The 26464-nt window shown below is 41.2% G+C and overlaps 1 protein-coding gene across 1 annotated transcript in view; it reads left to right on the plus strand.

The window, feature by feature from the left end:
* The first annotated feature begins 608 nt into the window (after positions 1–608).
* Positions 609–26464, plus strand: part of MARCHF11 (membrane associated ring-CH-type finger 11) — a 115453-nt gene continuing 89597 nt past the window's right edge. Inside the window, exons 1-2 of the mRNA XM_012097221.4 lie at positions 609–1375; positions 2559–2714. Of these exons, the coding sequence (XP_011952611.2) occupies positions 845–1375; positions 2559–2714 (687 nt within the window). The 5' untranslated portion in view covers positions 609–844. The remainder of the gene's footprint in view (positions 1376–2558; positions 2715–26464) is intronic.

Below are 26464 nucleotides of genomic sequence, written 5' to 3' on the forward strand. Positions count from 1 at the left end.
GCGCCCTTTCCTTCGAGCCCTGCTTAGGGGGCGGCTGGGGCGCGCTAGGGGCAGCAGTGTCGCGAGCCCTCCGCCCCTCCTCCATTCCCACGCGGGACTCGGGTTCGATCGCCCCCGCCCCGTCCCGCGGGCATCCCCCCGGCCCGTCCGGTAACGGTTTCTGGACCCGGTGGCCTCCGACCCGCCCCCCTCCAACCCCCCCTCCCGCAACCCACCGGAGCCGCAGTGCTGCGCGGTTCCGAGAGGGGTAATCCGCCCCGGAACAGACGTGAGCGGCCCCGGGGCGGGGTCGCGGAAGGCGGCCCAGGGATTCCCCCACCCGCCTCCCCCTAACTCCATCCCGCCCGCCGTCTCCGCACCTCACCGGAGGTTTGCGCTAGTCCCCTACCCCGGCCCCTTCCCCATTCCCCGAAACGACCCCCGGCTCCTCCCCACCTACCGCCGGGCGCCGGCTCCCGCCGAATACCTCTCCTGGGCCCATCCCCTTCGCGGCGCGGCTCCTCCCCCTCCCCTGGTTGCCGGGTCCCCCGCCCTCGCTCCCCCCCGACCCCCCTCCCCCCTGGGCCCCGCCGCTCTCTCGAGCTGCCGAATCCGGCACCGCCTCCATCAGAGCCGAGCCCGCGGCTCCGCGGAGCAGCAGCCTCCGCCGCCGCCGCCGCCGCCGCCGCCGCCGGACCCTCCGCGTCCCCTCCCCGTCCCGCCCCTCAGTCCCAGGCGCCCGGGGCCCCCGTCACCACCCTCCTCCCGCCCCCTCTTCCTTCCCTCCCTCCTCCCTTCTCCGTTAGCCCGCAGCCCGAGCCCGGCCCGCTTGCCGGGCTGGCAGGAGGGCGGCGGCGGCACCACCATGAGCTTTGAGGGCGGCCACAGCGGCGGCCGGCGCCGCGAGGCGGAGAGCGGGGACGCCGAGCCACCCCCGTCGCCTCCCCCGCCGCCTCCCCCGCCGCCGCCGCCGGCAGAGCCGGCTTCGGGCCCCGCGCCCCCTCGCTACCTGCCGGCGCCGCCCGCGTCCCCTGAGCGCCGCGCGGGGTCCGACGAGCCGCCAACGGAGGTGGTCCCGCGGCACCGGGGCGCCGAGGAGCTACCGCCGCTGCCGGCAGGGCAGGAGGTGTCGGCGGCCGGCGACTCCGGCGAAGGTCCGAGGCGCCTTCCGGAGGCGACGGTCCCCGAGGCGGCGGCAGGGAAGGGCGGCCCCGGGGAGCCCGAGGCCGGCGCGGGTGGGGAGGGCGAGCGGCGGGGCGCAGGCGACCAGCCCGAGACGCGCTCGGTGTGTAGCAGCCGCAGCAGCAGCAGCGGCGGCGGCGGCGACCAGCGCGCCGGGCACCAGCACCAGCACCACCAGCCCATCTGCAAGATCTGCTTCCAGGGCGCCGAGCAGGTGAGCCCCGGCGGGACCTGGGGCAGAAGGAGGTGGGCTCGGGCAGGGCTGGGCTGGCTCTCGGTCCGGATGGCCGACTTTCAGCACCAAGGACAGCGCCCGCTTCTGCGTTCCTGGGATGAGCGGTTGCGTGGAGGCTACCCAGGGTCCCTTTCTTGCAAAGGCAAATAACCTTGTCCCGTGGCGAATAGTGCTTGATTTGGTCTACACTTTTTTTTTTCCTACCTGGTTTTGCAGTTACACACTCCTCAGGTGTTTTAGTGGTAATGCTATAAGTATCTCTTTTGTGAATTACTAAACGGATTTGGTTTATACATAGAAACCAACCTATATTCCTTTATCTACAAGTTTATCGTGAGGCAGATAGCCTTAGAGCACAAACAGGGAGTGAGTCATTTCAAAACCAAAAAGGGCAGAGTCTTTCCTTATGGCAAATTTTGGTGACTCAGTCTCACTGATGTGAAAAGCATGTTAGAGTTTTTAATAGGACAAATATAAAATGGATTTTGATCTTGTGAAAGAAAGCCTATTTAGCCAACAATGTACTTGATTAGAAACACAATTCTAAAATTATTGACTCCGTTAGAGGTGCATGAAAACTTATAAGCAAGTAATCGTGGGGTAAACAGGATATACATCTCTCTTATGAAATGTGTGGTCTCAGAAAACATTAGGTTTAATATTTTTATAAGTAAGGAAATTGCATAAGAACATGTAAGCTTTCAGGAATATAGTGCCCTAAGTCAATATTTATGATACTACATTTAGAAAAAAATAAAAGCATAATGCTATTGCAAGCTACTTTCTGGGATGGCATGCATTTCTTCTTTAGCAATGATTAAGAATAACTGCAGAGGAAATGCATCTGACCATCCACTTAAAAGTTATTAAAGAGATTTAATAGTACAGCTTTTCCCCAAGGGTATTGAGAGCTATATCTTGCAGACATTTTGTATGTTGGTAGAACATTTATGTCATGACTCTAAGTAATATCTTTGAAATAGTTTTAAGACTTTAGTGTCATTCCCACCAGAGATATAAAAATTTAATTTCATTTTCTAGGATGGAGTTCGATGCTTGTATCCTTCTGAGTAAATTGCTTTGCAAGAAAAGAAAGCAAGTATTGGGTTTTTAAAACAAAAACACAAACATAAAGATTCATGCTGAGTTGTTTTCTTTTCAGGGGGAGCTGTTGAACCCCTGCCGATGTGACGGGTCCGTTCGGTATACACATCAGCTGTGCTTGCTAAAATGGATCAGTGAGAGGGGTTCTTGGACCTGCGAACTCTGCTGTTACAGATACCACGTCACAGCCATTAAAATGAAACAACCCTGCCAGGTAAACTGTTGTGAAATTTCCTTCCCTTGAAGTCATTTTGCTACTAAGCATGAGGATATCTGCATATGCTACTTAAGATATTCTATACAAATCACTCTAAAACCAAGATTTAGAATTTGTAGAGATGTGCTTTGAGAAGTCTGTAACATTTTTATCTGAGAAACTCCAAAGCCATTTTTATTCAAATGGCTTCCTTTATTAATTGGTTGTTTATGGATGAAATTATACTCATCCTAGTTTGTAAATGGGCAAGTAGGTAAACAAAATGTCTTAAACTCCAGTTAATTCAATTTTATTAATTAGAAATGTTACACAAATTATTTTAGTAGTATTTTGTTAATTTAAGCATTGAAACTCTAAATGGGCTTCATTTACAGGAGATAGATGCAAGTAAAGCAAAAGTTTACTAATCTGGAAACTTTGGTGGGATCCATTATTTCTAATCTGAGCCGTTTTTACACTTAACCAGACTTTCTTTTTCATATGAGTATTTTTTCACAGTTTTATTTTGGCTACTTTCATTCATTGCTCTGTTCAACTACACAGTGGATGCAGAAGTATTCCCAACATTTACTCTCAATAATATTACTGAAATTTTATATATTCTTAGAACTTTTAGTGCATAATCACATGATCACATAATGCTCATAACCAGACAAAAATTCTTGGAGAGATAAGCTTTTTTTTTTTTTTTAATGGTGGAACAGATTCAGGTTCTTGGAATAGACTGGTGGGATGTAAAATAATACTAAGAAAGACATCTTAGACTAAAGGAGAATAGTGTGTAATTGACAAAGTCTTATAGTGACATGGGATTGAAGTTTAGCCGATATAAAAGAGTAGGTTCAAAACAGAAATGAAGGAGGTAATGGAAGGAAAAGGAAGAGGAACTGAAAGTTAGGAGGGTGAGAAAGTAATAAAGTCCCATGTTCCCTGTTTCACTTTAAATTACCAAATTTAGTTTGCACTGAGCAATATAAAATAGATGGAATTGTTAGTAATGGCAGTAGGAATATGGAAGCTGAATTCAGTTCAGTTCTGTTCAGTTGCTCAGTCGTGTCCAACCGACTCTTTGCGACCGCATGAACTGCAGCACACCAGGCCTCCCTGTCCATCACCAACTCCCGGAGTTTACCCAAAGTCATGTGCATCGAGTTGGTGATGCCATCCAGCCATCTCATCCTCTGTCATCCCCTTCCCCTCCTGCCCCCAATCCCTTGCAGCATCAGGGTCTTTTCCAAAGAGTCAACTCTTCACATGAGGTGGCCAAAGTATTGGAGTTTCAGCTTCAGCATCAGTCCTTCCAATGAACACCCAGGACTGATCTCCTTTAAGATGCACTGGTTGGATCTCCTTGCAGTGCAAGGGACTCTCAAGAGTCTTCTCCAACACCACAGTTCAAAAGCATCAATTCTTCGGCACTCAGCTTTCTTTATGGTCCAACTCTCACATCCATACATGACCACTGGAAAGACCATAGCCTTGACTAGATGGACCTTTGTTGGCAAAGTAATGTCTCTGCTTAATATGCTATCTAGGTTGGTCATAACGTTCCTTCCAGAGAGTGTCTTTTAATTTGCAATTAACTTGTATTTCTGATGCTCACCATTTAAGGCATGATTAGCTGGCATGAAATAAAAGTATGAATTTTCTCAAGCTGACCTAAGGCTGGTAAATAATTTGGAAAGAAGATGAATAACTAATGTGAATGAATGATGATGATGGTAAAGATAGGCACAAACCTGACATATTTTCTCAGAACCACTAACTGATTGACTTACTTGGGTATCGATTTATAGATCTGTCATAATTGTCTTGAAAAGCAGAGGGAACCATGCCCAAATAACAGGATATGAGTAGTATAATTGAATCTATAATAATTTTATGAATAGAATGTGTGGAGATGAGAAATGGAGAGCCTTGAGGCTCCAGTGAAAAGTCCCATGAGAAGTGCTATGTTCTCAGATGTTCCAGAGCTGATATAGATTGCTAAGTATTTAAAAAACTTCAACTTAGGCCACGATGTATTAATTCACTTGGTGTGGTTAATTCTAAAGCAAATATAAATAGGCACTTGATGTAATTTTAAAATAGAAGAGACAGAGTTGGGGCAAAATGATATTTACTAATTCTAAACCTATAGCAGTATAGATTATTACTGTATTTTGTTTCATTTAAAAAATCAGTAGTTTTGCTTCATTTTAAAAATCAGTAGTTATTTTAATAAAAACAAGTCCCCAAAGTGTGTATGTAATATGACTGAAAAATCAAGAGGAAACAAAAACAACCAAAAACCAAAAGCTAACCTAGTATTACTAATACATTTAGGATTAATTTTATTATGACATGTGCAAATATTGTCATAACCTGTGGCCTGACCTGTTTGTTCCAGTGAACTACAAAATAATATTTAGAAACAAAATTGATAATGAGCTCATGATGATGATAGTTCAGATCATGCCTGGAAACACAACTTTCCATGACTGCATTATGTGCTTATAAAGCTCAGTACTCTTAATGAACAGAACTCAGTTATAAGGTTCCCATAGCATAGACTGCCATACCTAGGAGCAGATTATCCTCAGATAAAATTTGAATGATTGACTGACATGTCTGTTATTGATGACCCACACACTGAGCATTTACTCTGAGTTTTGGTTTCCTCTGGTGTGAAGCTAATCAAATTTAGCATTTGATTTTTTATGACACGGCAGAGATCCATCTCCTTATGGTATAGGATCAAACGGGAACCATGTCATGTCCTTCCCTTGCACTTTCTGAACCCCTTCATTTTAAGTAGAGAGCCCTCCCATAGCTGTGAGTGGGTAGTTCCTTGGATGTAGAAGGGAAAAAGATTAATTAATACTAGTAAGAGAAAGCATTTACTGAACACTTACTTTGTGCCAGGCACTGTTCTAAGTGCTTTACATATTCTATTATTGATGTTTAATCTTCAAAATAAACTTATGAGGTAGAGAATATTATCTCTATTTTATACAAAAGGAAACTGAGGTACAACATAGTTGAGTACTTTTTACTACGCTCATATCTAGTAAAAGACAAAGCCAAGATTCAAACAGTCTGAAGCTCTGAGGTCCATGGCCTTAGCCACTGTGCCCTGGTTGGAAAGTGTTCTTCTCAACTTCATCACAGCCATCCTGATGTTTCTGGGTTCATCACGACTTATCCTGTGTTATGCTGAGTCAAGCAGGCACTGGTTTCAACCTGAGTCTCGATGATGGTCTGGAAAGGCTTTATCTACTGCTGTTTAACAAACTACCTCACACACTTAGTGGTTTAAACAACATCCATCGTTTATTATCTCTTAAGAGTCTGTGGGTTGACTGAGATCAGTTGGGAGGTTCCTCTCCGTATATGGCATCATTCTAGAGCTGTGAGGTTTGACTGGATGGGAACATCAAAGAGGGGCAACTTTATTTGACTTGACTGACCCAATGGACACAAGTTTGAGTAAATTCCGGGAGCTGGTGATGGACAAGGAGGCCTGGCGTGCTGCAGTCCATGGGGTCGCAAAGAGTCGGACACGACTGAGCGACTGAACCGAACTGAACTGACTTGTGCTGGTCGTTGGTTGGAAGCTCAGTTGGGGCTGTCAGCTGGTGCTTCACTCCTTTCTGTGTGTGATTTGGGTGTGATGATTGGATTCCAGGAACATAAAAGTAAAAGTTACAGGTCTGTTATGACCCAGCCTTGGAAGTGACATGGTTTTATGCCTGCTGCATTCCCTTGATTGAAGCAAATCAGAGGACCAACCATATTCAAGAGAAGAAAAAATAGACTCCACCTTTGGAGCCTGCCTTCTTTAAAAAGAGTGGACATCTTTAATCCCCTGTGGAGGTAGCTTCCAAAATGGTGCCGTCTACCTACCCTGGTGTTCGCATTTGGCCCTCATCAGGTCCAGATCGGTCAACATGTACCACCATAACTCCCCTTTCAGGGATCAGAAATAAAGTTAAAAGATGGGTGGGAGTTGGACTCCATCGGCAGTGCTCGATGTATCCACTGAAGCACTTTCAGATGTGACTGTTGCCATGATGCTCCTCTTGGTGCCGAGAGAGATGTGGGGACAGAGAAGGAAAGGAGCAGCTAACCAAGAAGCACGTGTGTGTGCAGGAAACATGTTGCAATGAATCTAAAACCTTAGTTCTACTTGTTTTTCTCACTGAGATTAGAATTCTTTGAGAATTGGGGTATAAACCTCCCCATTTTGTGAGCTTTTAGTGATGCTCATCAACATGACCCAACAGAAATCTGATGTAGCCTGTAGAATATATTTAAATCTTAATTACTGTATCATTAGCAGTAGGAGCTAATTAAGACATTAGAAGTAATTAACATGCATTTACGTTCCTACTACCTCCTTGCAGAATCTTTTATTGATTACCATATTCAAGATGATGCATAAATGATAATTTTAAGAGTAAAAGCTAATTCTGTTTTGAATCTCATACTGTGGTATAAAATTAGTGCCATCTAAGAACATATAAGATCAAATTTGAGATGTTGGTGATATTTTAAATTAATTAAGCAAGTATATTTAGCTTTATGAATGCTTTCAGTACTTTTTCAAGAACTAGAGATGTTTGAAGAGAGAATATTTACTAGATGAAGCATTGTATGGGAAACTTTAAACATGCTATAAGACATGGATTATATGGCAACCCACTCCAGTACTCTTGCCTGGAAAATCCCATGGATGAAGGAGCCTGGTGGGCTGCAGTCCATGGGGTTGCAACTGAGCGACTTCACTTTCACTTTCACTTTCCACTTTCATCTATTCAAGAAGGAAGTGGCAACCCACCCTAGTGTTCTTGCCTGGAGAATCCCAGGGACGGCGGAGCCTGGTAAGCTGCCATCTATGGGGTCGCACAGAGTCGACTGAAGCGACTTAGCAGCAGCAGCAGCAGCATAATGCCTAAACATAGAAAAATAAAATGTTAATGGAAGGCAGTAGCTATGTTACCTTGGCTGAGTTAACTATTTGTGCCTCAGTTAATTCATATTTAAAAGATAATAAAGGCACCTATTTTATACATTTTTTGAGGATTAAATATGTATATACCTGTAAAATGCTTGGAATGGTGCCAGCACATAGTAGGTGCCATTTTAATGTCGACTCCGATGACATTTACTTGTTCAGTTGGCTGAGCGATGGGGACCCTCGCTCGCTCCCAGCAACAGTTCTTGTTGTTTCCTTCAGTCTCTTGTCACTGAAATAAAGTTATTGACTCTTCTTTCCATATCATTCTTTATCCCTGCGTGTTTACTCTCTGCTTTTTCTAGGAAAGCCCACCTAGGTTTCCAACCAGATTGGTTATTATAAATAAAGAAGGAATCAGCGTTTTACAAAATCAGATGTAGTGAGATATAAAATGATCTCAGCCCATGGGCGCATATTTACCCTCCAGCTGTTCCTCCCCATGAGTCTTTATTGGAGTCTGCTTATAATTGGAGAGATGCTTTTTCATGGCCAAGCACAAGGCGATACCCTCCAGTGTCACTGAGTAGCACTGCGTGTTTACGCTCTGGAAAGACCCCTGAGTTTGGGTGTGTGTGATAAGCAGGAGGTCGAAGAAGCTCCAGAGATCCTGGGGGGCAATCACAGAGGGCACAGGCAGGTGGTCTGGCATCAGTCAATGGTGAATCTGGTATCCATCAGCTTTCCTTCCTCCCCTGTTACTTGGGGCACCAACGACTGGCAAAGGGCTTGTGGGGTAGGGTCGGAGACTGCCACGTGGGATGCCTGCCTTTATAGATAACAGGGCCCCAGCCATCTTTACCAGCCAATAACATTTTTGTTAGTCTGCCCCGATGCTTTTCCTTGAAGCTCTTACAATGGGCTATCAGCGCCAAGTCTTCTAGCAGTGAGACTGATTGGAGCGACTCCTTGGAATGAGAGTAGTTTTCATTTTTATCCATGTTCTTTTCCTGATGGGATTCATTGTGATAGTTTTGAATTAGAGATGAAGTTGACACGAGGCAGCTTCACCTTGGCTACCGTTCTAAGGTACAGCTTCTGGACTACATGTGTACAAAACGTTTATAGACCTTTAATGAGCTTCTCGAGGGCCCTGTGATCATTATTTTGCTAAACAGGGCTCTGTCGTGAAAGGGGTATTTCCTCCTTCAGAGGTGATTTAAGTTGTTCTCATGATGTAGCTGATGAAGTAAGAGAAGCTGACAAACTATCATTGAAAATTGACTGTGATTTTGGAAATGTATTAGGAAAACATCAGAACATGAACTTTATCAGCGTTGCTGTCTGTTGAAATACTCAAGGCCTTTGCATTTAATGGATTAAGAATGTCTGCATACGTTCAACATGGCTGAAGTGGTGAAGCCACCACTTTTGCTTTCTCTCTGTTGCTCTTGTTGGCATCTCTGTAGGTTTCACAGCAAATGACACGTGGGGGGCGTTTTATTACCATGCCTGAATATCTGAGAAACAGTGCTGAAATGTTAATATTTAAATACATGTACTGATGTATATAATAGGTAATTACAAATATCAAAATAAACAAAGAACACATCATGAGGCATCTCCCTGGCCTTTGAAGTGATTTTTGTTTCATTTGCTTACTAATTCTCAAAGCACTTAGATCTGCATTTTACTGCAGTTAAACACTGCCCAGTTAAATCTGCACTAGAACAGATTAATAATCCTCTAGTGAATACAGCATGTAAATTATACTGCATCTACTACTATAGCCATCTTACTTACTGTGCGGGCTGTGTGTACAGTAATTTAGCAATCTGTTTCAAAGCCAGATGGTTCCAAGATGATAGTAAAAAAAAAAGATGGAGACCCTTCAGGGTATCGTGGACTGGTGCTTGCTTTTGTCCTTTATGGAGAGAGGACCAGGAATGATGCAGTCCTGATGGATGATACTCTCCAGAACTTTCTTTCCCACATGTGTCTGCTTTTCTACATTCATTCTAGCTCTTTTCAAGTATATCTTCCTTTTGACACCTTTCTCTTCTTTGCTCTCTTGGCCTCTCCACTCAGCTGCTTGTAGAGGAAGAATCTGTCCCTAAAAATCTGTGGGACAGACTTTAGAAAAAAATGAGGTAACACAGATAATGTAGCTTGGCAGTCACTTTCTTGGTCATTTCGTGGGCATTCGATGAGTATTTGTAGTAGGCATGAGTGAATGAACACATGAGCAAGTGTTTTAGAAAGACAGAGAAGATCATGGGGGTCGTGTTCGTATTTCTGTGGTGAGAATATGATTTAAGGAAATTAAGTTGCATTTACTCCTCACCCATTAGCCATCTACAGTTAATTTTCAACTCCTTCTTAAATTGACCTCATACTCCTATCTGAATCTGCCTGGGAAAATATGTTTGGTTCTTCAGACCATAGGGAAAAAAAATCTTAAAAGTAGGGTCTATTTTTAAAAACCTAGAATAAAAAAAAAAAAAGTTTCCAGTGAGACAGATCTGCTCTTTTCAAAAACTGAAATGTCATGAAAAAGACTCTGTGAATGTGAAATTACCCATGTGTGACACACTTGGTTTCTTGAGGTTGTCACTGGTTGAAGGATTTCATCCAGCATTTGTTCAGAGAAATTGAATAATTTGTTGGAAATTTTACTGTATGATCGCGGGTGTAGATGAACTGCTAAGAATGTCTACTGGGTAGTTTTCTTGGTGTGAAATCTGCCACCTGGCTGAAAACTAGGTGATGGATTTTTTTTTATTTTTTAATGAGCAGTTTGTACAGTTGTAACATAACTTCCCAAATGATTTTCCACTGGTGAGTACAGTACCCCAACGCAGGGCGATGCGAAAAGGGAACAGACCATCTCTCCCTTACTCATTTCCTGCTTTGTCTTGGCGTGTGGCTTTGCTGTGATGTGACTGACATTTGCTGAAGGGATTGGAACAAAGGAAACTCAGCTTCCTTCTATTTTTGGACCTTCTAAGAGTAGGATGGGATGACTCTGAGGGTGAAGCTACAGTGCTTCTGACCCTTCAGAGCAGCAGGGAACGGACAAGATAATCGCCTACAATTACAAGTAAATGGATAGCGGACACTGAGGACGTTGCCAAGACAAACTGCACTGTGGCTTGTACTTTTTTGTATCCTTGGATATTTGACAGCATCTTCCCTGTGCCCATAACTTAATAGTTGAACAACTGTTCTTGTGATTTAGCCAAATGAAGTCCCACATAAGGAGAGGTGGTCTGGAAGCAGTCCCGTGGGAAGACGTGACAAAAACGTTGCTGTGTAAAGTCAGTGAGAACTTACTGGGGAGATATTTCTTATTCAGTCCCTCCTTTTAGGTATATATGCTCTGAAAGTGACTCTAAACACCTGTTCCCCCCTCCCCAGTTTTCATCTCTTCAACAAAGCTGATTTTGAATAATGACACCTGGGCAATGCATGTGTCCTTTACATGGTAACGGGGTTCCGTTGCCCTAATATGTTTTCCAGTTTTCTTTCTCATTTTGGTATGCTAATTATGTGCAAGTGGCCAAGGCTTAATCTAGGCACAGGGGTCCTCCTGGTATGAATGGAGCATCCAGCTCTTATTTCAGGAGCCCTCTGGGCACGCCTTTGTTATATATGGACCTGCAGTTGTGCCCTGACACTTACATGTCATAACTCCAGGGTACAAAATAGTTCAGATAAACAAGGAACTATTTCAAGAAATGTATACAGGCTTGCCTTGGTGTGTTCAGCCTGTTAAAAAAAAAGTCTTTAAGAAGGATAATATCTCTCACGAATATTAGTGGATTTTATTTATATTCCTGTGACAGAATATTCCAGAAGCCACAGGAAATACTTTTTCTCTTTTCTTCCCACCCCAGTGTTAACTTCTTTTCTGTGTTACATTTGCAGATTTTAATATAAGTATGTATGTAAGCATCCTCGTGTACATACACACTTTAAAAGAAAGTTTTTAAAAGAAAATAAGAAAATCAAGGGCTTCCCAGGTGGTACTAATGGTAAAGAATCCACCTGCCAACGCAAGAGATGCGAGAGACTCAAGTTCAATCCATGGGTCGGGAAGATCCCCTGGAGTAGGAAGTGGCAACCCACTCCAGTTTTCTTGCTGGAGAATTCCATGAACTGAGGAGCCTGGAGGGCTACAGTCCATGGGGCTGCAAAGAGTCAGACATGACTGAGCAACTGAGCACAAAGAAATTTAAAACTTTACCAAATTTTGGTAAAATTAGTTGTAATCTTAAGAGTAGAATAATAATAAAAAGCACAGGATTTTCCAGGCATATACTGAGCATTCTGTAAATATTTCTCTTATCCTCTTTCCATCTTTTTCTTCCTTTTCTTGACAACATCTTAGCCTTCTCTTTGTACTGAAGATAACTAGATGGGAGGTTTCCAGGGGAGCCTGCAGTTCTTCAGAGAGAAAAGACACAGTGAACAGGGTGACAGCCCTTGTCCACGTTGGGTTCTCTAGGGTCAACAGGCATGCCTTGGGGCAAACCTGGAAGTGGAAAGAAAATCTTGACTGCAGAATCCCTTTCAGTCCCCTCTCAAACTGTCTTCCTTTTACCTTTCATACTACGAAAGCTTCTATAAAAGACATTTTCAGAACTAGACAAGGCTTTTCAATAATTTGAGAAATAATAGACAGAAGAAAAATGCTAGGTCAACAAAATTAGAACTAATTGTACCAAAATTTGTCAGGTAGCTTTGAGTGACACGTGGTCCCTAGACTTGGGGGAAAAGACCTCCTTGAGTAGTTTGGTGAAGCATAAGGATGGGTGAGGAATATCCTTACCTCCTGTCTGCCTCTTCTGTCTGACCTACACCCTACTAAGACTGAAGTAGTATACGTTGCATAGAAGGACATCTGAGATAGAAATATGTTACTTTCATTTTGGGCATAATTAAGCTCCACTATAGTAAACTTCAGGGGGAAATTCTCAAGCATTCCTTGAAATGCTTTTGGGGAAACTTTTAACTCCTAGTGATGGTGAATGCACAGTGATTATTGATATAACAGGGCATAGAGTTGGATTAATATCTGTTTATTTTTCATTTAGAAGATCTTACTCATGTCAAGGGTTAGGCTCAAAATATTTCATCTTTTTTCCTACTATGAATTAGTCGATGATTTTTATTGACTATTTTTTCACTCATCAGTACATTAACCACTCCCAAGTTGCAGGCACTGTTCTCAGTTCTAGAGCTATGGAATTTGTTGAAACAGGCCTCTGTTTCTAAATTTAAATTCTTGATGATGAAGGACAAACAATAAACAATAAGTAAGCAAACTAGGTAATTTTAGATTGTTAATAATTTCAGTAGGAAAAATCTGGATGATTTAAAAAATGATTAAAAAATGATTAAAAAATGCAGTGAACCATATGATACTGGGTTAGAGTTGGAAACATCAGTAGAAACTCATGTTTTGCTTAATGTGGATACAAATGGTTACATATGGAAATATTTATAGATATGTGCTTGTGCATGAGTTAGTATACACACACCCATTTCTTCTCTCTGTCTCTTGAGAAGGCCTAATAGTAAAACCCCAGTTACAGTTTACCTAGTACCTGATCTTAGTTTCCAATATCATCCTCCAGTAAAAGGAACCAGTCTTATACAAGATGCTATTCTATGAGATTGGAGTATGTTGTTCCAGAAAAGAAAATGCTCAAAACAACAATGATGGGACTCAGGAAAAGGACACATGAGCCAGCCTGGAAGAGTCCCCAATGGCTAAATTTGGAACAATTTGAGCAATAAAGTAAATAATGTAGTACTGGATTATAATGTAAACTGTAATATGAACTCCCATGTATGCATATTATTATAAATAAATGACTGCATGAATAAGCAAATGGAGGAAAAGAGACAAATCTCCCACAGAGGAATTCTAAATTATATATTTATATACTGTCCTCTCCAGGAAGTGGAGCCCGGCTCCCCTTGGCTCTTGAGTATGGGCTGTACTTAGTGGCTTGTTTCCGAAGAATAGACTGGTTATAGGATAGAATGTGGGGAGAGTGATTAACTTAACAGTAGAGAAGTCTGGCAAATGCAGCCCAAGCCTTGTGGCCAAGTTTAACATTACCAGTGATAAGCCACATTGCTAATATGTGCCCTTGATACGGTGTGATGAGACTACCTTCCTTACCTTTGTAGTCTTCCTCCTAAAAACCCATAACCCTCACTGAACCATGAGAAAAACAGCAGACCAAACCTAATTGGGGTACAGGCTACAAAATACCTGACCAGTACTCTTCAACACTGTGAAGAAAAAAACAAGAAAAGCCCAAGAAGCTGTCACAAGCCAGAGGAGGTTAAGGCTATGTGGTGTGCATGCCCCTCTGTCCATGGGGTTCTCCAGGCAAGAACACTGGAGTGGGTTGCCATGCCCTCCTCCAGGGGACCTTCCCAACCCAAGGATCAAACCCAGGTCTTCCGTATTGCAGGCGGATTCTTTACCGCCCAAGCTACCAGGGAAGCCACCAGGAGATGCGGTAACAAAACGTAATGTGTGGTGTCCTGGATGGCATTCTGGAAATAGAAAAAGGACATTAGAGAAGAACTAGTGAAATCCTAGTGAAGTGTGCTGGTGGTTTCATTTCTAAGTCATGTCCGACTCTTGCGACCCCGTGGACTGTAGCCCGCCAGACTCCTCTGTCCATGGAATTCTCCAGGCAAAAATACTGGAGTGGGTCACCATTTCCTTTTTCAGGGGATCTTTCCAACCCAGGGATCAAACCCAGGTCTCTTGCACTGCAGGCAGATTCTTTACCAACTAAGCTACCAGAGAAGCTTAGTAAAGCTTAGTAAAATGTGGAGCTTAGTCAATAGTAATGTGCCAGTGTTGATCTACTAAGTTGTGACAAACGTACCTTAGTAATGTTAGATGCTGACGGTAGGAGAAACTGTGTGTGTCATATATGGGAACTCTTTGTACTTGTCTTTGCAACTTTTATGTACATCTAAAGCCACTCTTGGAGAAGGCAATGGCAACCCACTGCAGTACTCTTGCCTGGAAAATCCCGTGGACGGAGGAGCCTGAGAGTCTACCTTCCATGGGGTCGCAAAGAGTCAGACATGACTGAGCAACTTTAAAAAAAAAAAAAAAAGCCACTCTAAAAGTCATTTTTATTTTTCCTTAAGGTATGGGAAACACTAAGTGTATCTAGATAGAAGGGGTAAGGAAAGTCTTTCTGAGATGATGGTAGTCAAGTTTAAACCTAAAGATTGATGATAATCACCCTGAAAGGAGGAGCAGCTAGATCAAAGACTCGAAATCATGAAGAGCTTGTTGTATTAGGCGGAATAAAAGGGGATCCATGAGTGAGGAAGAGTAGGAGATGTTGGGGAACTAGGGATGCATCTTACCACACAGGCCACTTGTGATAGATTTGTGTTTCATTCCAAGAGCCATGGGGCATCATTGTAGAGTTTCAGGCAGAGGAGTGAAATAGTAAAAGTAACAAATACCTTTGGCTGGTTTGTAAAGCCTGGATTGGAAGGAACCTGGGCTGAGAGCAGGAATGCTGCTAGAATGCTCCCTGATGGATAGGAAGGAGGTAACAGGGGTTCCTATTTGGATGATGGCAGCAGAGATGAAGAGAAGTGGATCCAAAATACTTTGAAAGTAGAAGCAAGAGTTCACATTTTTTTTTTTTTTTTGTAATTTATTTCATGACAAAACACCTGGACTGAGTTGAAGCTGTTTGTAGTCTTTTTCTAAGGTAGGGTCAGTTTTCATAAATATTGCGATCAATTATAGGATATTGACCTAGACCCTGCTGAGCATGAAGGATATTATATAACACAATAAAAATGCAACATACTTTAAAAATACGGACAATTTGAAATTCTGAAACACATATGGTCTGAAGTGTTTTGGGTAAGGGATTTTGCTCTAACATATGGTCTACTCTGGAGAGTATTCCATGTGCTCTTAAGAAGAGTATATATTCTGCTCTTGCTGAGTGATGTATTCTATAAAGGTCTGTTTGGTGTAGTTAGTTTATTTCCTTGTTGATCTTCTGTCTAGTTGAAAGTGAGGTATTGAAGTTTCCAAATGTTATTGTTAAATTGTCTATTTCTCTCTTCAATTCTCCCAGTTTTTTATGTATTTTGGGGCTCTGTTATTAAGTGCAGATACATTCATAAGTGTTACGTCTTGATGGACTGACTTTTTTTTTTTTAATGACAAAATGTTCTTGGTCCCTAGTAACAATTTTTATCTGTAAGATACTAGTATAGCTACTCCAGCTGTCTTTTGGATATGTCTGCGTGATTTATCTTCATTCTTTTTATTTTCAACCTATTTGTTTCTTGAATCTAAATTGTGTCTCTTACAGACAACACATCATTGGATTATTGGGTAAAAGAGTTTGGACCTGTATGTAGTTATTCCTGTAACAGTGTCTAATGAAAATCAACAAATGTTGTTAACATTGCTTGAAAGGAACTATATCACCTGAGGCTTGATGTCAGTAATTGAGAATTTGTGGAACCCTAGGCTTTTCTATGGAGAAGGCAATGGCAACCCACTCCAGAACTCTTGCCTGGAAAATCCCATGGACGGAGCAGCCTGGTAGGCTGCAGTCCATGGGATCGCTGAGGGTCGGACACAACTGAGTAACTTCATTTTCACTTTTCACTTTCATGCATTGGAGAAGGAAATGGCAACCCACTCCAGTGTTCTTGCCTGGAGAATCCCAGGGATGGAGGGGCCTGGTGGGCTGCCGTCTCTGGGGTTGCACAGAGTCAGACATGACTGAAGTGACTTAGCAGCAGCAGGAGCGGCAGCAGCAGCAGCAGCAGGCTTTTCTAATAAACAGGATATTCTTATAGCTATTCATAAATACTCAACTGTTTCTTCTAAGTCTCCAAAGCCACCTGAGTATGAGCATTTTGACACAATTAACCTTTGTAATTTTAGATCATCCTTTTATACACTTGTTACACATCTTCTAGAGGAGCTGAGATTATATGTAGGTCAGTGGGATATAATGGATAAAACATAGACTTTAGCAACATGCAGACCAGGGTCTAAATTTTAGCTCAGCTACATAGTAAGTTGTGTGACCCACAGTGATACCGTAGGTATTCATTCCTTAGTGTTGTTGGAAAGTTAAATCAGGTAACATTTTCAAAGTTCTTGGCGTGTAACTGTTTTATTAGTTCTGTTAGAACAAGAGTTGGAACACATAAAATTCTGCTAGGTTGTGTATTTGTTGTTTATTCATTTACACTCATCCATTTAATCCAACAAATATTTATTAATTACTTACTAGGCCAGGCACTGTTCTAAGGGTTGGAGATAAACAGAAGAGTAAGCAAAAGAAATAAAATTCCTGCCTTCAGAGGGCATATACTCCAGAGAGGGAGACTGATAATAAACAAATAAAAATTCCAAATTAAAAAATTAGTAAATTAATTCATTGTAAGTGCTAAGGAAAAAACTTTGGCCAAAAAGAGGGGTATGAAAAGCTGAGAGAGGTGGCTAAAATTTTAGATGAAATGGTTAGGAAAGTCTACCCATGCGTGAGATTTGACATTGACAGAAATTTTCCATATGTGGCTTTCTAGAGATAAGAAGTAGGATATACTCATGAATATTTAGGGGCTTCCCCAATAGCTCAGTGGGTAAAAAATCCACGTGCAATGCAGGAGACACAGGCTAGGAAGATCCCTGGTTTGAGAAGATCCTCTGGAGCAGGAAGTGGCGATCTACTCTAGTATTCTTGCCAGGAGAATCCCAGGGACAGAGGAACCTGGCAGGCTACAGTCCAAAGGGTCGCAAAGAGTCAGACATGACTAAGCATGACAGTGATGTTTCCCATGGTTAGTTTTCCTACTAAAGTACATTCCATTCTGGGTTTTAGTTTTCCATGAGTAGACTGTTGGGGTCCATGTTTTACCGCCTATAGTTTTCAAGTTTACATACGTATATTAAAAACCTTGGTGAAAGTTGAAAGTGAAGTCGCTGTCTTGTCCGACTCTTTGTGACCCCATGGACTGTAGCCTGCCAGGCTTTTCCATCCATGGGATTCTCCAGGCAAGAGTACTGGAGTGGGTTGCCATTTCCCTCTCCAGGGGATATTCTCAACCCTGGGCTCGAACCCAGGTCTCCCGCATTGTAGGCAGACGCTTTACCATCTGAGCCACCAGGGAAATCCTTGGTAGTGGCCCTATTTCCTTGACCTGTTGTATATCTTGGATATTATGGTGAATGTTCAGACATTGGTTTTAAAAGCAAGGAAAAAGACTACACTGTCATATATATAAAGAGAAAAAGAATAGTTAAAAGTGTATTTTGGATTCTAAGAATCACAGATGCTCAATTTGTACTTCCTGAATTACTTAAAACATTTGTATTGCCACATTCACTGTTCAATCTATAGAATTATTAAGGGGTTAGGAGTATCCCCGGGACGGGAGAGCCTGGTGGGCTGCCGTCTGTGGGGTCACACAGAGTTGGACACGACTGAAATGATTTAGCAGCAGTAGCAGCAGGATCTTAAATACAAACTATCATATATGAGAAACGTGAGAAATTCAGCCTGTTTGGATTATAATTCTTCTTAACACTGATTATTATAAGTACAATATATTTTATAAATATAGTGATAATAAAACACTTTTCTAGGACAAACACATTTTTTTTTTCTGTTGAGAAACACACATTTTCTGAGATGGATTGTTTTGAAGGGACGCTCCATCATCTCATGGAATGCCATCCAAGAAACTTGATTATCTGGAGAATGAATGTGTGAGGCTGTAATTTTCAATGTACTGTAATTAAGAGTTTTTGACATGGCATGCACATGACTTGGCCACTCTGAAAGTCTTGCAGGGGCTGAAAGTGGAGAAGTGGCTTTTTATGTTGCTCCTGAAGCTACAGAAATTGATACTTGGATTTCCAAAATCCACATGACATAAACGGCTTCCATTTATCAGTGCAGTGGAATGCAGGGTACCCATCTTTTTTGATTCTCAGCCATTGACAGAGAATGAGCACAAAGGAGCTCTGAAGGTTGAGCACTTCTTCTTCCTCCTCAGAAAACTTTTAATAATATGGAGACATTTTGTCTCAGCTTATGGTACTTAGCTCACCAAAATGGGATAATCAGTTCCTCAGATTTGACGGGAAATGTCATCTGTAACTTAAAAGCCCTGGGTTTCAAAGGCATGAGCATAAGTGGGTTATGAACAATCTTTTATTCAGGAGAAAAGTGATGGTTACTTCACGGGGAGTGACATGTTATAAACACGTGAAGGAAGGAAGATAGATGTTCTTACAGCAAATATTCTCCATAGAACTCCAGTCTGGGTGTCCTGTGTTTGACTGTAGTGAACTAGTTTAGATCTTCTGTTAAAAATCTAAAGCCTTTTAAGATAACTCAGTATCTTGAGAGTTTGTAATAAGGGCAAGCATCTGATGACTGGTATCCCCTTCCCCAGTGAGATGTCAGAAAAACTTCACCGTGCAACTCCGCCCTCTAGTGTTTCCTGGTAACTACAGTCATGGTCTCAAAATCGGACCCATGGTGCCTAGAATTTCACTAGGTTAGAGATATTTCTATATATTTCACATCTTGTTTGAAAATAAATTTGGCCCAGGTTCCATTTGTATAAAAGGCGTTGACATCTGTTTTTGTTTACCTAATTTGTTTTAGAAAAGGTGTTCCCCCCATTTGATTAGATTTTGATTGAATCAAACTTGTTTCTTTATTCCACTTTGCAAATATGGAGGATTAAATTTTAGTCTGTTGAGAAAGTTTGGAATAACTATGTCTTAAATAGTTTAAGAACATAAATCATGTGAGCTCAAGAAGAACGTTAAACCCATTTGAAGTTATTTTAGGGAGCACATTCACATGTTGATTCCCCACTGACTATCTAGGTGCAACAAGTTTACATAGAAGATGATTATGACATCTAGCATCCCTGACGGGAGAAGGCAATGGCAACCCACTCTGGTACTCTTGTCTGGAGAATCCCATGGATGGAGGAGCCTTGTAGGCTACAGTCCATGGGGTCACTAAGAGTTGGACACGACTGAGCAATTTCACTTTCGCCTTTCACTTTCATGCATTGGAGAAGGAAATGGTAACCCACTCTAGTATTCTTGCCTGGAGACTCCCAGGGACAGAGGAGCCTGTTGGGCTGCCGTCTATGGGGTCGCACAGAGTCGGACACAACTGACATGACTTAGCAGCAGCAGCGGCAGCAGCATCCCTGTCAAAGCTGTGGTTTTTCTAGAAGTCATGTATGGATGTGAGAGCTGGACCATAAAGAAAGCTAAGTGCTGAAGAATTGATGCTTTTGAACTGTGGTGTTGGAGAAGACTCTTGAGTCCTTTGGACAGCAAGGAGGTCAAACTAATCTATCCTAAAGGTAATCAGTCCTGAATATTCATTGGAAGGGCTGATGCTGAAGCTGAAGTTCCAATATTTGGCCACCTGATGTGAAGGACTGACTCCTTGGAAAAGACCCTGATGCTGGGAAAGATTGAAGGCAGGAGAAGGGGATGCCAGAGGATGAGTTGGTTGGATGGCATCACCAACTTGATGGACATGAGTTAGAGCAAGCTCTGGGAGTTGGTGATGGACAGGGAAGCCTGGTGTGCTGCAGTCCATGGTGTTGCAAAGAGTCAGACATGACAGCAATTGAACTACACTGAACTGAGCATTTTTGTCAAAATATTTGCAATATATTGATGATCAAGTATTTTAGATATTTTGCAAATTAGACAAAAATATCCTTAGTATTTGGATTAATGTATTTAAGAGAAACTGCTGCTGCTGTCATTCAGTCACTAAGTCGTGTCCAGCTCTCTGCAACCTCATGAACTGCAGCAGGTCAATTCTCCTTGTCCTTGACCATCTCCCAGAGTTTATTCAAACTCATATCCATTGAGTCAGTGATGCTGCCTCGTCTCTGCCTCATCGCATCCTCTGCCTCCCGCTTCTCCCCTCATTTTTCCCCAGCATCAGGGTCTTTTCCATGAGTCAGTTCTTTGCATCAGGTGGCCAAACAACTGAAGCTTCAGCTTCAGCATCAGTCCTTCCAATGAATATTTAGGGTTGATTTCCTTTAGGATTGACTGATTTCCTTTCAGTCCAACGGACTCTCAAGAGTCTTTTCCAGCACTACAATTCTTAAGAGAAACTATTGATTGAATATTGGGGCGGTTTTATTTGAAAGAGAGACTGATCACATTTCAGCTTCTTTTGTTCAGCTTCAGATTTTTCAAAGAGGCCCTTTTATTTTGCTGCAGGCAACATTTTTAAAAAGAGAATTAGATGAGAAGCAATTTTCATGATGTAAAACTTCTGAACTATATGTGAAAATGAGGTTTTTAATTACTGCTGATTGTTTTACTAATGGTGAGCCATCTTGCTTGAGGGAGAAAATTTTTCCAGGAGGCTTAAGCTCTTAGTTAACAACCAGAGGAACCTTAATTAAGCAGTTACTATTGAGGTCCCAGCCACCTCCTGAGGTTTATCACTGTGGGGAGAGATGGTGAAGAGAGAGTGTTTCTGTCTGGTTTGAGTACCCTCAAAATAACTAGAGTAAATGAAAAGAAATAATAGCAGAAGAAAAAGGAATGATAAGTAGAGTTTTCTTTTTATAAGCGGGGAATATAATTTTATTTTAGAGATACAAAGGTTTCTAAGAGTATTAATAGGGGTATTAGACAAACTTAGTCGTCTTGAACAGTGTTAATATCCTTCCAAGTCAATGAGGCCATAGGTACTCTTGGTTCCATGCTCAGAAACTAAGACCTATTAGTTATTGTGTGTGTGTGTTTCTGTGTGTGTGTGTGTGTGTGTGTGTGTTAAACTTGTGGTTTATTTTGCAAGTAGTCTTGGTAATGTCGTTATATAAAATTGCCCGTGATTAGAAAACTCAGATGTTTTTTAAACTTTATATTTTATATTGGAGTATAGCCGTTAACAACATTGTGATAGTTTCAGATTTTCGGTAGAGTGACTCTAGCCATACATACACAAATATTCATTCTATCCCACACTCCCCTCCCAACCAGGCTGCCACACTAGCATTGAGCAGCGTTCCCTGTGCTGTATAGCAGGACCTGTTAGTTATTGAAAATGAATAATACATAACTATCAATAGGTCAAAGAGCTCAGTTTGTGATACTGTCCCTGCCCTCTTGGCTGAGTAACTCAGTTATCAAGAAGTACAAGAAAGGATGGTAAAGGTGGAAGGAACGTTACACTCTGTTGGGGAAAACGATTTCAGCACTGTAGTGTCCAGCCTCATAGGTGGGGCAGGGGGCTTGTACAAAGCTTCTGATAGACACTTATGTGGGCATAACATTCATTAAATATATTTTAAATAGGGATAATGTGAGGGGGATTTTAAGTGGACAGATAAACATTTAAAAGAAATACACTGTCTCTTCCATAAAGATGCACAAGTAGTTCTTTCGCCTTATCAAAAGTTAAAAAGTATTTTGAGACCAGCGTGGATTTCAGAGAAGATTTTAAAAAGCTGAACATGATCCTAATTGCATAAATTAGCATGATAAATTTACAGTTGACTATCTTGGTCGTGTATAAGTTTTAGTTTCGACAGCTGGAAAAATGTTCTTCATCAGATTTTCGTACGGTGAGAAAAAAGGCTTACATTACTTAGTAAATGCCTTTTTCTCTCTGAGTAGCAAACCATAGGTGCTAAATGAAATAAACACAGAATAAATTAAAATTATTTTGCAAGGGTGATAACATGCTTTCAGTGGTTAAATCTTACAGAAAAATGAAAACATACTCATTTTTACAGTGTTATTGCAATGGAGAGTTAATAGCAAATTGGGACAATTTTCAATGAAATAGCATAATGTTTCATTAAGAGTAAGGAGAAAAATTCTTATATTAATCGTGTATATGCATTACACGTTCTGTGTGAAAACATATTCGTTTAACCATTTCTCAGCAGCTTCACATCAATATAAGACTAGTATTTCCATAAAGAACTATGAGAATAATGGCCATCGTTGAAGGTGGTTTTAGTTTATAGTTTGAAGACAAGGCCTTAACTTTAAATAAGGTGCTAATTATATATAGATGACAGTTCTGTGATATGAAAAGAAAACACAGAACTCCTTATCAACGGTGAGTCAGAATTTGGCCAGCACATTAGAAGTAAAGAGAAGCTCATTTCTCATATGGTATCAGAATCCAGTGATGGAATTTCTTTTAGATATCTGGTCAAAACCAGCCAGTGTCAGCAAAGTGACTTTACAATAATTAAATTATACAATTACTATCTTTTAAGTATCTAATAAATCCACTCAGAACTCAGTACAAAATTATATTGCTCTATCTACTTAGAGATATTTATGGATTAAAATGAACGTGATTGCACAGTGAGCAGCAGTGCAAAGTGACGAAGATTAGACAAGCGTTTACTTTAAGCAAATCCCAATATGTCATTTCCAGGACTGAAAATATTTCTGAAGTATGGTTGAGAGCTATCTGCTACAAGAGGATTAGAGTATGTTTGAGCATCTCCCCTTGGACACACTTTCTCTGCGGCAGAACCTTTGAAGAGCTCGGAAAATAAGCGTGTTTATTGTAAAGTTTGTGTCCCACTACAAGACACTTGTGGAGATTCTTACTGATAATAATAGCTGTTGTTTATTGAGCTCGTAGGTGCTTAAGAGGCATTACCTCATTTAATTCTCAAAAATACTGTAAGAATGAACATTTGGAAAAATGTATCTTACTTGGAGGTGCTTCAGTTTAAGTTTGTGTCTACATTTACAGGATCAACCAAACTCTCTGGAATTCAGTGACATTTAAATCAGTTTGGGAAAATGGAAAAACCCTTTTCAATCAGTTAAGGAGACTGAATGCTGGTTTATGAGTCACCACATATAGTGACTCAATGGTGAAGAATCTGCCTGTAATGTGGGAGACACAGGGTTGATCCCTGGTCCAGGAAGACCCCCTGGAGAAGGAAATGGCAACCCACTCCAGTATTCTTGCCTGGAGAACCCCATGGACAGAGGAGTCTGGCGGGCTACAGTCCACAGCGTCACAGAGTTTCAGACACAATTTAGTGACTGAACAAGTACAACAACGACGACAACAACATGTCACTCTGAGATTTGGGATAAATTTAATAATTTACTGAACTGTTTTTTACACAGATAACTCAGGAAAACATAATATTGTCAAAAAAGCATGTTAAAATTGCAATAATTGAGATAATATAGAGACTAGTAAAAAATGAATAATCTCTCTCTTTATTGGCTCTCAAGGCCCCACCCCAATCTGGGTAATCACTGTTGAAACATTGGTCTGTATACTTCAAGTCCTTTTGGAAGAATGCATTTACATATATATAAATATATGTCTGTGCAACTATAGTATTTTTTCCTCACCTCATGCCTTATTCTTTAGTTTCTTTTACTTGATAGTATGTATTACATGACTGTTATTTTTTTAATTAATGGATTAATTATATTGTTCAGACTGAATCTAAGTTTATTGAACAGTTTTTCTGTTGAAGGACACTCAGGTTATAATTTTTCACTGTTATAAAAGTGCTGCAGATAACCCTAGACACATGTTGGGAACATAATGGTAGGGTGGAGCCAGACATGGAAATGTTGGGGTATAGGGTATGTGCCGTAAACTTTTGAAAGACAAAGTCACTTCCCAATTGACCACCATCTCCACTGTCTTAATACGACGCTCCATCAGCAGTGTAGGTGAGCATTTTCCGTATCTTCATGAATACCGGCAATCATCAATTATTAATAGTTAGTAAACTAAATTATTAATGTTTTATAAAAATGATACTTTGTTATTTTAAATTTTATTTCCTTAATTGTCAGTGAGCTGGAACACTGCTTTCTGTGTTTACTGACCATTGGCATTTCTCCGTGTGTGCAGATTACATGCTCATACCCTTGGCTTGTTTTTGATTGAGACCAAGTTTATCAGTTTTAAAAATCTATGTTCATGTTTTTACAAATTTTCCCCTTTTCTTGACCAGTTTGATCTGCCAGTTTCTCTTATATAACTTATAATCTATTGGGATATAGACATTAACAAGTTATCATGCAGTTAATTTTTAAATGTATAAGGATTATCTATGCATTACTGATTTTTAATGGAATAGCCTTGTGATTAGAAAACATACTTGATAAGAATTCAGTGTTTCAGCATTTGCTGAGACTTGAATTTTGGCCAACGGTATGGGTAATTTCTGCAGATATTTAATGTGTGCCTGCAAAGAATGTGTTTTCTTCAGTTACTGGATGCAGTTTCTCAAGTCTGATTGGATCGTCCAGTATGGCTTGCCTCACCCCTTACAGAATTCTTGAGTTCCTAAGGTGAAGTTAACAGATTTGCTGGATGTGTGACTGCAAAAAGCCTCTTGCATCACTTTCTCAACCGTGTCAGATAGGATTTGGTTTCGATGCCAGTGGTGAATATCCAAAATACCCAAAGCTCAGGAAAGATAAGAATTTCTTTCTGTCTTTCATGAAAATGTCAGGTAAGATGCTCCGGCGCTGTGCAGGTGCTCCATGTGTCAGAGCCCAGGTTCTTCCTCTTATTGTCCTGATATATGAGACCCTCATCTCACGGTCACCTTATTGCCAATATTGGCTGCTTCAACTCCAGACATTACACCTACATTCCAGCATGCAGGGGAAAAGAAGGGAAAGATCCCTCCTCAAGAGATGTGTGGAAATGTCTAGAGGCCACTTCCCAGAAGTGTGCACAGCACTTCAGACTATGCCCCATGGTCTGCAGTTTAGTCTTATGACCTAAGACTACAGGGCAAGTTAAGAAGGGTTTGGTCTTTATTCTGTGACCTGCCTAATCTGGGGAATTCTTTAATAAAAGGGATGAATAGGTATTGAGTAGCAATTAACCGTCTCTGCCATAACCAGTTTCCATCAATATGTACATATATCAATTAATACTCAATTTATTGAATGCAAATGTCTTGAAATGTAAAGAATACTGCTTTAATTTTGTGTGCCATCTTTGTTAAAATACTTTGAACTCCACCTTTTCTACATCTTAAACATAACTCTGAGCACCTGTATCTCTTCTTAAAAGCTTTTTCAGCAACTACCAGTTGCCTACTTAGTCACATTCTTGCTCTCTAGCATGGTGGTCAAGGTCTTAATTGACCTTGTCATAGCTTAAGTTACCGATATATGCCTGCTTCCTGGTCTTCTTCTTGCAAACCTGGTAAAGAGTTATTCTTATTTTCCCAACACAAACCATGAACCCCGCCTTAGTTCCTAAGCTCCTTTGTCATCTAGGAAGTGTGCTTTCTCTATTTTCTACATGGAGAAATCTCTTGCTTTCCAAGTCTAATCCGAAAGCCGCTTGTCCATTGAGCCGTCTCTGATCACTCCAGAATGTGCGTTATCTTCCTGTTGGGACCACTATGACACTTTATCTTTTCTGTAATTTGTACACATTTTGTCTCTCTGTTACACTGGGAGGCTTGTGAAGGCCAATCTAGTGCCTGAGTTACTTTCCATCCTCTGCCTAGCCATGTGTATAATATTGGGCAATAATACATCAGTAAAGGGGTAAATAAAGTGAATGATTGATTGCTTATAAAATGTGTGTATTTAGTGCCATAATATTTATTTTATACAAATCTATAGTATTAAATTACATTCATGTAATTCTTTTTCTGTGTGGTCCAGATGATATAGTTGGTTCTTGATCACAGTAATAAGCAAGAGATGCTTTCAGTTCAAAGATAACATGAC

Source organism: Ovis aries, chromosome 16, assembly GCF_016772045.2.
Source record: "Ovis aries strain OAR_USU_Benz2616 breed Rambouillet chromosome 16, ARS-UI_Ramb_v3.0, whole genome shotgun sequence".
Lineage (NCBI taxonomy): Eukaryota > Metazoa > Chordata > Mammalia > Artiodactyla > Bovidae > Ovis > Ovis aries.